The 12,945-nt window shown below is 31.6% G+C and overlaps 1 protein-coding gene across 1 annotated transcript; it reads left to right on the top strand.

Annotated features, from left to right (window-relative positions):
- The first annotated feature begins 9,594 nt into the window (after positions 1-9,594).
- On the top strand, positions 9,595-11,822 carry LOC131599426 (pre-mRNA cleavage factor Im 25 kDa subunit 1). Its single transcript, XM_058871778.1, has 7 exons — positions 9,595-9,951; positions 10,043-10,088; positions 10,226-10,319; positions 10,882-10,949; positions 11,040-11,126; positions 11,208-11,318; positions 11,475-11,822. The coding sequence occupies exons 1-7, from the start codon at positions 9,806-9,808 to the stop codon at positions 11,544-11,546; spliced, it is 624 nt and encodes a 207-aa protein (XP_058727761.1). The 5' UTR covers positions 9,595-9,805; the 3' UTR covers positions 11,547-11,822.
- Positions 11,823-12,945: the final 1,123 nt, after the last annotated feature.

The following is a 12,945-nucleotide window of genomic DNA, read 5'->3' on the forward strand; positions in this document are numbered from 1 at the left end:
CAGAGAGCTAAGGCTCATTGGTACAAGGACGGCGACCTTAACACTCGTTTTTTCCACATTGCTGCTACTTCCCGGAAGAAGATTAATACTATCAAGTCACTTACGAACAACAACGGGGAAACTAAATCTGAGATAGAAGATTTGTGTAATATAGCTCACGATTATTTCACCGATCTTTTTCTGAGGAGGCCTAGTTCTCGGGACAAAGTGCTCCAAGTCCTTAGTTCCTCCATAACTGAAGAAGACAATGGTATGCTGACAGCTCCTTTTAATATGGAGGAATTCAAAGATGCCATATTTTCTATGCAAGCTGATAAAAGTCCCGGCCCCGATGGTTATAACCCAGGTTTCTACCAACATTTTTGGGATATATGTGGCTCCAAAATCCTTACTGCTAGTGTGTCTTGGTTAGATAACGGGGCTTTCCCTCCAAGTCTTAATATGACAAATATTACTCTTATTCCTAAAGGGGAGGTTCAAACCTCACTTAGAGATTGGAGACCGATAGCGCTTTGCAATGTGGTGTACAAAATTATCGCAAAGGTCCTAGCCAACCGGTTGAAAAGAGTTCTTCATAAATGCATTTCTGAGAATCAGTCGGCTTTTGTACCTGGGAGATCCATCTTAGACAATGCTATGGCGGCAGTTGAAGTGGTTCATCACATGAAGGCTAAAACGAAGGGTAAGGTGGGTGACATTGCTCTAAAGCTTGACATCAGTAAAGCTTATGACAGGATTGATTGGAATTATTTAAGGGAGGTTCTCATTACTATGGATTTCAGCCAAAGATGGGTTAAGTGGATTATGATATGTGTGGAAACAGTTGATTTCTCTGTGATCTTGAATGGTAACAAGGTTGGACCAATTATACCGGGCAGAGGTTTGAGGCAAGGAGATCCCCTATCCCCATACCTTTTCATCATTTGTTCTGAAGGTCTTACGGCACTAATTAAGAAGGCTGAATCTAGAGGAGATATTCATGGATCAAAAATTTGTAAAAATGCTCCGATTATATCTCATTTACTCTTTGCAGATGATTGTTTTTTGTTTTTCAAAGCTGTACAGAAGGAAGCGGATGCGATCAAGAATATTCTTGTCACTTATGAAGAGGCTTCTGGTCAATCTATCAACTTACAAAAATCTGAGCTCTTCTATAGCAGAAACGTTCCTTTGGATGTTAAAAACATGATAGCTAATTCCTTAGGGGTTCAACAAGTGCTAGGTACAGGTAAGTACCTCGGTGTCCCATCTTTGATTGGAAGAAGTAGGAAAGCAACTTTCAAGTTTATTAAAGACAGAGTTTGAAAAAGGATTAATACCTGGAGTAGTAAAAGTCTTTCTCAAGCAGGTAGAGAAACTCTTATCAAATCTGTATTACATTCTATCCCTTCGTACATTATGAGCATATTTTTACTTCCGGCATCATTAAATGATGAGATAGAGAAGATGATGAATTCCTTTTGGTGGGGTTATAACCAAAATAGTGGTAAAGGTTTGAATTGGATTTCTTGGGATAAATTATTTATGTCAAAGAGAGATGGAGGTATGGGTTTCAGAAGTCTCAGTGCTTTCAATTATGCTATGCTAGGTAAACAAGCTTGGAATCTTATGACAAATCCTGATAACCTTGTTTCTAGAATGTTTAAAGCAAGATATTTTCCCAACTGTGATTTTTTGGACTCGGGTGTTGGTCATAACCCCAGTTATGTTTGGAGGAGCATTTGGAGTTCCAAATTTGTGGTTCGAGGAGGGTGTAAGTGGAGTATTGGGACGGGAGAAAAGATTCCCGTTTGGGGACAAAATTGGTTACATGATGGCACCTCTTTATGTAATCCGTGGCCGAACAATCCAGAATTATCCAGGTTGAAAGTGGCGGACTTAATGAATCCGTATTCCAAGTCTTGGTCCCCAGAGTTGATTATTCCATTAGTTGGGAGGGACGCAGCATCGAAAGTTCTAAACACACCTTTATTTGAAGCTGTTCATTTGGATAATCGCATTTGGAAGTTTGATGGTAATGGTAACTATTGCGTGAGAAGCGCGTACCGCTATTGTGTTAATGAAGTGATTGACACTTCTCATCTCAGAGCTGATGGCAATTGGTTTTTAATTTGGAATTTAAAAATTCCGCCAAGAGTTAAAAACTTTTTGTGGCGGTTGTGTAGAAACTCTATTCCCACTAGAGTGCGTCTTCATGATAGAGGAGTTGATTGTCCGACTACATGTGGTATCTGCGGGATCGCAGCAGAGTCTAATTATCATCTTTTCTTCCAATGCCCCAAAAGTGTTGAATGTTGGGAAAGTACTGGATTATGGTCGAAATTACATAATTTCCAGGATTCCCAGGTACCTATTGTTTCCAGCTTATTCTCTTTTTTGCAGGTTGCTAACAAAGAGGAACAATCCATTTTTTCTACTATTTTGTGGAGTTTATGGAGATGCAGAAATAATCTGGTATGGAATCAAACAGACGAGGCCAAAGACGATATCTGTAATCGTGCTATGAATTTGTTACTTGGGTGGAGAAACGCCCAACAATCTAGGTCCTCCTATAATTCCCAAGCTCCCCATTCAGGTGATCTTGTTTGGAGTAAACCGTCGGTTGATCGTCTCAAATGCAACATAGATGCTTCTTTTTCAAACAACAAAGTGGGCATAAGTGCATGCATCAGGGACGATAAAGGTATCTTTATTGCAGCCAGGACAGAATGGTTCTCCCCTATCACTGAAGTTGCTGTTGGAGAAGCTATGGGGCTTCTTTCAACTATCAAATGGGTGCTTACTCTTGGTTATGATAATATGGATTTTGAGTTGGATGCAAAAAGCGTTGTGGATAATGTGAATAGGCCTCATTCTAACAACACGGATTGCGGTGCTATTACTCTCGAATGTAAACGGCTACTGGCATCTTTTTTTAGGAACTCTCATGTTAAGTTCATTAGAAGACAAGCTAATGAAGTTGCTCATGTCTTGGCAAGGGCGGCTACATCCTTCGCTAGTTTTCAAATTTTCACTGATGTACCAACATGTATAAATTCTCTTATTGATAATGAAATGAAGTAATTGTTTTTCTCTCTAAAAAAAAATGTATAAACTCTGATTATACAGTGTATATAATCCAGTGCTTTCAAACATTTCACTTAAAAAAATTACAGAAAAATAAATCAGATTATATCAATAAAAAAATAAAAATTAGATATCGAAGTGCTAATTTAAAAAAATAATACATCTTTTAGTCATAAAAAACAAATACATCAGGAAAGTAAAGATTCTAACTTTTCACGCATTGAGAAAAGAAATTTAATATAAATATTAAAAACACAACTAATTGAAAATTGTTATTTCCATTACTCACTAAAAGAAGAAATTATTTGGTAATTTCTATACTCACCCGGTGGTGGTGGTGGTGAGGGTCCTGCAGTGTTTTTCAATTATCTTGTAATTAGGATTTAGGTTTCCATCTATATCAAATTTTATTGGTATTGGTCTACCTCTTTTCTTTTTTCCCAAACAAATCGCCACTGGTACGGCATGAACCATCGATGTTTGAGGAGAATGAAGGAGAAAGAAAATATGTTACGAGAAATATTGATGGGTAAATGCAAAGGAAAGCTGAAATCGACTATATAAATTAACAACATTTTACAAAATGAATTGAATTAATATTGAGTTCAACCGAATTAACCATATTTATATACATATTTAATGAGATGTCTAACCTAGATATAATCATAAAATCATAAAATATAATAAAATAATATGAGTTTTTTGGCAAGTTTGTCAAGTGTCAAATTTTTAGACACTATGCTAATTTTTATGTTTGCTATTAGTAGAAATTTTTTAAAATTAATTATAATTATTTTTTAATCTTTAATTAATTATTTCATTATTTTCTAATTACTCATACTCATAAAATATTCTATCTAGAACAAATCAAATAGTCACGTTGAGAGATGTAAGATGTAAGTTGTTTCTATCAATTAAGAATCCAAAAAGAGTTCTTTGGAAGAAGCGTAAACAATTAAAAATTCATCTTGATCCTTATCCATCTTTAAAAGTTTTCTCTCCAAACCACTCTTCAAACACACTATATAACAACTTCATTTCCTCTTCATTACACAAAAAAAATCACAAATACCTAAACTTCTGCCACACCTTCACCCTTCAGCCCTCAAAGTTTCTGTACGTGAACTCTCATAGCAACACACTCGACCAATACAAAACAACACAACAGCAACAACATTCACTCATCTCAAATTGCTGTAGAAAAGAAGAAGAAATAAAAGTTCAGATCCGCAGCCAAAGTCACACGAAGAAGATTCGAAGAAGTAAACAGAGCACACGTACCTTTTACTTTTGTCTGTATTTTTTTTTGTTTAAGCTTTTGGATTTATGCATTTATGCATAATCTTGCATTTGTAACCTTAAACATTTGAGATATGAATTAGGACTCAAGGGATTGATTGGTGTTTTGTGTAATTTTTTGTGTTTGATGTTTGAACCTTTGAGTGAGATCAAGATAGATTGAAAGAACTTTTTTATTTGTTATTTTAATTTTCTCTAGAGAAACATGGTAGAATAGAGTAAGAGAGAAAAAGTGTTTTGATTCAATCTCCCTTTTTTGTTTTATTTAAGTTTTAATTGAGAATATAAATAATTAATTAAAGGACAAATGACAAAGTTGCTTTATTATATTTAATAATTTTCAAAATATTCAATTATTTAATATATAATAAAGTTTTTATTTATAATATAAATTATATAATTATTGTTATTAAAGAGGGGGGTTATATTTACTCCAGGAGTAAGTTATTATATTTTACTCCAAATCTAGACCATTGATTCTTTTCAATCTAGTGGTTAAAAATAATAAGTAATTAAATGTGGAGAGAGAAAATTATTACTTATTATTTTTAATCATTAGATTGAGAATAATCAATGGTCTAGATTTGGAGTAAGTTATAATAACTTACTCCTGAAGTAAATATAACCTCCTCGTTATTGAATAATTAAATTATGTATATGTACTATTAATAATTTATTCACTTATTTTTATATTATTATTGCTTTAATTATTAACTGTAAATAATTATAAAGTAATTTTTTTAGCATAAATTTTCTTATCACATTTATATTTATTGAAATATAATTATTTATTCCCTCTATTTTTATTCAAATATTATATATATATATATATATATATATATATATAATTTTATATAATAAGAATAAATTAAAGATTTTATAAAGAATATAAAACAGTCTCTCTCTTCTATATTTCAATTCCAATTTTTTTTTTTTGATAAACAAGAGGGCCGAAGCCCAACAACAAAAAAGAAACTACACAACTACAGCTCTAGAGGTGGCAAGCCCAAGGGAGTCCTTCAAGATTAAATTCGCGACATACTCGGGAGGATCTTCATAGATATAAAGGCCACTCTGTAAAACTCTCGCCTTTTTAGCTAAAACATCCGCAATAGTGTTAGCTTCCCGTAACGTATGCTCTAGAATCACCACGTTATGTTTGGCCATCATCAAACGAATTTGTCGAATTAAGGCCAAACTAGAGGTACCATGATTATTCGTCTGCATAATAGAATCTTTCACTCTTTTAGCGTCGATATTAACAATGACTTTCGTATAACCTCTAGCTAGCGTGAGATTGAGACCAACAAGAATACCCCACGCCTCTGCCATGAACGCGTTGCACTTGCCAAGAAACTTAGAGAAGCCGCACATCCATCTTCCATTACCGTCTTGAATAATACCACCACAACCTGAATAATTATCCTTCCCACACGATCTGTCAACATTGAGTTTCATAAAATCTGGCTTTGGGGGCCTCCAACAGACTGCTTCAACACTCAGCTGTTTATTAACAATCTACTGCTGCATTATAGTTGCGTGCTTATAGTGCTTAATTCTATCAGCAATGATGCTTTCAGAATTAAGGGGTCTAGCATGATTATCAACATGGATGTCTTTGTTGCGCCAAGTCCAAATTGCATGACACCCGATGGCCCAAGAGTTGCACCAATCCGGATGAACATTGTGACAATTCATGTTCAAGTGGATCCAATCCTGCAAGTTTCCTGCATAAAAAACGTTAGTAAAATCTTTAAATTTAATTTAGAATTTAAAAAATCTTTTAAAAAATTTGTATAATTCAGGTTGTGGTGGTATTATTCAGATATCTTCAAATAATCTCAAATTTGAATATTTAAACTCTAAATTAAATTCAAATATCTTCAAAATATTTAAATTTAATTTAGAATTTATAAAATCTTTTAAAAAATTTGTATAATTAATCTCAAACTTATTTAATATATTTTATTTATTTGGTGTCACAAACATTACACAAATCACTTAAATAATATAATTTCTTAAGATTTTATACTTTTAATAGCTTTTATAACGTGATTAAAATTAGCAAGATTTTTACCGACTTCCTTATTTATTTCATAATGATAAGAATGTAACTACTAAATACTTTTTCATATAATTAGATGTCTTATTATTTTCAAACTATATGTCTAATTATTTTAAAATTACTACTAATAGTAATATTACTATAACTATTTAATTAATTAATTTTTTCTTTTTCTAACTACTACTTTTTATTGTTTAATATTTATTATTTTTTATTTAGTAATAATAATTAATTAACTTAGTCTATGAAAATAAACAAAACCTAATCGATTCACATATAATTTGATTTCCTAATACATAGGCAAATATTTTGGTTCTAGAAAACAAACAAGTCATTTTTTTTGGGTTTTGTTATAGGGTCATAATGTAGTGATGTTTATGTAAAGTTGAGATAAATATTTATGTTTACTAACGGTAGGCTATGTTTGGATACAATAAAAACAACGGAGCGGAATGGAGCAGAGCGGCATGAAATAGAGCGGAATGGAGCGAAATGGAGCGACATGGAATAGAGCAGAACGGAGTGGAATGGAATAAATTCGTCATTCCATTGTTTGGATACATCATGATGGAATAGAGTAATTTTTTCATTCCGCCCAAATCGGAGGTACAAAAAATGGTGGAAAGTGATGGAATTGGATGAAATGCATTCCATCTGATACCACTCCATTCCATCCGATTTTAATCGATCCAAACGATGGAACATTAACTTATTTCATTCTATTCCGCTTCATTCTATCCTATTCCATCAATCCAAACATACCCTTAGAGGCATAAGTTGGTTTTTAATTTTTTTTTATATATGAGATAACTCACATTAACCCATATATTCAATTAAACAAAGGACAAAATTTAGGTGCAATTTTTTTTAGGTGTGAACCTTACTATTTTTTAATGAAAATATGATAAGTGTATAATTTGCTCTTACATTTCACTCACTAAATCATATTTAAATATATTTGTCATATTTTTATTGAAACTATATAATTGTACTTAAGTTTTGTCCTTAAACAAATCCCACAAATCATGTAAACTTTAACCCCTCGGCGGCGAGTCATGTAAACCCACGTTTCAATTTATTTGTATTAAACTAATAATATTTAATATTAAAAAATCTTATATCTTTCAATTTAAATAAAATAGCCTTTAACCCCCTCTTAACCCAACTAAACCCATGTTTGAATTAATTTTAAAAGACTAATAACTTCTGTCTTAAACAAAATAGTCTTTAAACCACCTTTAAACCACTCTTAATGGATTAACCCCTAACTAAATCCACGTTTCCAAATTAAATAAATAATAATTAACTCCACGTTTTCAAATTATATAAATGAAAATACATTAAGATGAAAATTTCATTTTCATACTATCCATTTACATGAAAAGATTCTTTTCCATTCTTATTCATTCTTAATTACTCCATTTTAGTGTAGTAGTGTTCACCTTTCCTCAACTTCTTTATTCTATTTTATTATTTTTTTACTGATTAAGTTTCTATTTTTAATGAAATTAAAGAGAAACAATGTTAGATTCTATTTTTTCTACTGTGTGAAGTTCTTTTTACAATTTTTACAATTTTCAATACCACTTCTCAGTTTTCAACTTTATTTTTACTTATTCATTTTTTTTAGGTGTATAATTTGAAGCATCACAAAAATAATATCAATGAGCGGGTTAGAAAAAGTGTCCTTTTCTCTTAATCTATAGTATTTATTTTTAATTTTAGGTTATATTTTATTTTGTAAGTATTCTCTTCCTAACTTAATTTTTATTTTTTTAGATGTATATTTTGAAGCATCATAACATTATGTTGAAGGAGTAGAGTTGTAGGAGAGGATGGAATAGAAGAAGAATATTCTGATAGAAGGATATTTTCTTGTTGGGCCTGACCCGTTTTGACCCATTAGGGTTATGTTTGTATTTAAGTCAGCTTGCTTCATGACACCAGCATTAATGAAAAACCAGAATTTTATTTCTTTCTTGTTTAACGTGTTTTTGTGTGTTGTTCAATGGTGAAATCCTTGCTTTGGTAATATAGTTGTTGTTCCCTCTTTATCATATTCCTTTAAATGTATGATTTACCCTTAGACTATTTACAATAGTTTCCAAATTCAACACCCTACTTTTTCACTTTTTATACTCTACATCATCTTCTCCCTCTTCCACCTAATAATTCAACACACATTCAACTTTTACTCACTACAATAGTTTTGTTTAATAAAATTTCAACACTCTGCTTTACCACCATTCACAACACACTGAAAATTCAAATAATCACAACAACCAATAGGATTTTGCAAAATATTTTATGTGGCCCCCACTCTCATTCATTCAACATGTTGAATTCTTTCAACACAAAGTAATCCACGTCATATTAAACAAGCTATTAAACATATCATTGCATGAATTAAACAGTTGAAATAAACACCCCATTGTACATAGTCTTAGAGAGTACTTCTAATAAAAGCAACTATGTCTCCCTCAAGTATTTCTTTGATTTGACATTGAGAGTATTAAACTTAACTCATTTTTATTCTCTTAAGTTGAACTCTACAAATTCATCATTTGCTTTCTATTATCATTAAAAAAATTACAATTTTCTTCTATTTTAACTTCACAATTCTACCTTCTTTGTAATTCACTTATTTTCAATTTAGAAAAATGTGAAATATATTATATATAGTGGTAAATTTAATTTATTTATTGAACTTAAGTAGTCAAATAATACTACAAAATATTTATTAGAAAAATTATTATCTTATATTTTAAATTAGAAGACATAAAATATTAAAACTATTCATATTATTCATATTAGACTATTTTAAACTATTTAATTTACAATAGTTATCAGTAATAATTCAATAGATGTTAATAGGAAAGATGTATAGTTTATTGCATTTATTTATTAATTTTATTGAATTTTTATTTTTAATAGTTAAATAGTATTACAAACTTCAAAATAATTAGTTTATATTATTAATTTAAAGTGAAACAATATAAAAAGTTCTAATACAATTTTTTAAAATTTTTTAAAAATATAATGATTTTAAATAATAATTTTATATGTATATGTCTTATATGTATCTACTATGTATCTTTAGAATTAAAGTTAAATAGATGGAGTTGATGTCTCTTTCATTTGAGCGCCGACCAACGTTATCCGAAAAAAACATGTCATTCGAGTGCGTCGAGGTTTCTGTCACTCCGCCACCTGGCATATCATCCTCCCTTTTCTTCAACAACCTTGACACGCTACCTCCTCTCCACTTCCACTCTTATTCAATTTTCTTTCTCTTATAAAAAACCACACACCCCACATTTTAAAACAGAGAAGATAGTACCATCTTTCAGTTTTTTTGATTTCAGTTGAGGAGTGATGGGTGCAGACCATGGTGAAAACGGAGGAAGCGATGATTCTGAGAAGGTGGAAGTGAACATATATCCTTTGAATTCTTACTATTTTGGATCCAAACATGCCATTCCTTTCAAAGATCAAGACCGTCTTCAAAGATTCAAATCCAAGTTCGTTTTTATTTTTCCTTTTTTTTTTTTTGTCGCAATCTTCGTGTATCAGTATACTCATTTTTTTGTTTAATTGTGCATGTTATAATAGTTATGCTGACCGTGGAATGCGAATTAATGTTGAAGCTGCTCTAATGGTTAGAGTCCTTTACCCACTTTTGTTATTACAACTTGTAGTACTCTATCAAGGTGTTTCACAATAGACAGAAGGGCTAGTAGAAAATAAAGAAGTTTGATGATTCTGATCTGATAATGTAAACTGTTTTGGTTTTAGGTTGAGTTGTTCAAACATCCGCATTTGTTGCTGTTGCAAATAAAAAATTCCATCTATAAACTTCCCGGTGGCCGTTTGAGGCCAGGTGAATCAGGTATTTGTTTTAAATTGCGGTCGCGGATAGGATACTGTGATTGCCATGCGCATTGCATTATTATAAATAAATTGAGTTTTGAGTAGAGATAGCAAATTGGCATCTCATCCTGTAAACGTCGGAAAAAAACGAGACAACCCAAGCGGGTTTGTATTGCGCCTTTAACATTGCACCTTTAACGGTTATGTTAATGCCCACATCTGCAATAGTCCGAAAAAAAAGAGGATAGGACGGGACAAGCACATTAGAGAACGCCGGCTAAAGTGTGGAGAAAAAGGCCATATGTCTGGATTTCTGGCGAGCCGAGTCCGTTTTTCCACCCCTAGATTTGGGGTTCTGAAATTTTGAGTTTTGATGGGCGAAATTGCCTGATACTCGATGCGGTTTCTAATACATCCGGACGTGTGATTTTCTGCAATTGTGGACCGATATTGCAGCGCTCTCATGGTTGTGGACCGCAATTTAAGACCAATTTAAAACCATATTGTGAGGAGTCTTTCAAACAATGGGTTACAGAGGTTTTTGAATATTTTTACTAAGGATTGAATTTATTGATTTCTAGATACTGATGGATTGAAGCGTAAGCTGGCAAAGAAGCTTTCTGCTGATGAAGATGAGGCACAATGGGAGGTATTAAACTCACCTTTTTCTTAAGTTAATAACAAGCTTGAATAGAGCAAATGAAAGAGCATATGAAATGTAGTAGTTTACTTGATATAGGTAGGAGAGTGCCTTGGAATGTGGTGGAGGCCTGATTTTGAAACATTGATGCAACCTTTCTTACCACCTAATGTCCAACATCCAAAGGTACATTTTTCAAAATGCAGTTTTTATTTCTGAGTTCTGCTGTGAGAGATTATAGTTTCTTAATCTTGCTTCAATGTGTAGGAGTGTACAAAACTCTTCCTTGTAAAGCTTCCGGAAACTCGAAGGTTCACAGTGCCAAAGAACATGAAGTTGCTTTCGGTTCCATTGTGCCAAATTCATGAAAATCACAAGGTATGGAGTATGAACTAAATAAGCATATCAATTTCAGTAATTTCATTATATTTCACTCTTTATCACAACACCAATCCAAACATACTCAGAGACATGCTGAAGTTTGAAATCCAAACATAAGAGACTGTGTTGACGCCTTTACCGTGCATTTTGCAGATATATGGGCCAATTATATCTTCAGTCCCACAGCTACTCTCAAAATTCTCTTTCAACATGATCGGAATTTAAACCTTAACCGCCGTTAGGCATCCATCCAGTTCAGTCCAATCTTCTATAGGATTCCAGATATGGAAGGACTTGTAAATATCATAGGTTTTTATACAACATTGATTATACTATAATGTTGGAAACAGAACTTTATATAGCTTTGAGTGGTTTTTTCACTTGAGATATACAAGTTGTTGATGATAATTTGATTATTTCTTTGTTACAAGTGCTCAGAGAAGATGTTGTATCAGATTTCTCTTCATATTTTTATCAGTGAGTTTTGATTGTGTTTTAAGAGATCATCACTTTCACTCATTTTCCTTCAACTTACACATTCTATAATTATTAGCATTTTTCTATTGAGTTCGTTGGAGGCTATGTTTGGATCAAGCAACAAGTTTACAAGAGTTTTAATGTACAAAATCTTGAAGTAAAGAGTTTTAAGAGTTTTATCTTCTTTCTTCTCTCATTCTCCATATTCATCACCACCTTAAAAATCAATTTCATAATTTATTCTGTAGATCTAAAATTATAAACCAAAACTAAAAAAAAATGGAGAAAAATTTCTCTTTTCTAATTCTATTCAAAACCAAACTTATTTCTAATTTGGAATAAATGTTTTTATATACAGTACTTTAGTTATAAATTTAATTTTAATTAAGTCATATATATTAAATTTGGTTTAGTTGGCGTCGTGTCAACTATATAAATTTAATTGAAGTTTTATTAGGAGAATTTTCTGTGCATACAAAGTTGTTGGGAGAATATTTTTTTTAAAAATGTTTTATAAAAAGTCAAAATTAAGATTTTTAAAAAAAATATGTTTTATATCTTGTGAGAAACTATTTGTGAAGCTCTTTTTTTTTTCAATGGAATTATCAATTAACATTTCTATCTTCACATAATGTAATAACACTTTACTTTCTTTCTGTTTTTTTATTAAATAATATACCAACATAAATTATTTTTTTTAAATTAACACATTTAGTATTATAAGAAAAAACTTCCATACCAATACGAATTGAAAAATTTATTGATATTATTACATTGAAATATTATACAACTAAAGATGTCAGTGTCGGATCGGTCTGTACACACGTAAAAATATGTGAATTAGGTTGAAATTTTGTAAAAATATGTGAATTAGGTTGAAATTTTGGGTCCGTCTATCCGCCGCAGCACATCTTGCGCATCTGTCGGGACTCGCGGTACTTGATAGCTTCTTATTCCAAACTAGTAACAAACCCGTGCGTTCGCACGGGTTCTGGTATGAGACGCGCATTTATTTCAGATGTATATTTTTAATAGAAAATATATATATTAAAAGTAATTAATATTTTGTGGAAAAAAATAAGAATAATTAACATTAAATTGTGTATAAAAAAATTCAGGAAGAAAATTGAAAGCACCAAAATTAAAT

This window comes from Vicia villosa, linkage group LG4 (genome assembly GCF_029867415.1).
Source record: "Vicia villosa cultivar HV-30 ecotype Madison, WI linkage group LG4, Vvil1.0, whole genome shotgun sequence".
Lineage (NCBI taxonomy): Eukaryota > Viridiplantae > Streptophyta > Magnoliopsida > Fabales > Fabaceae > Vicia > Vicia villosa.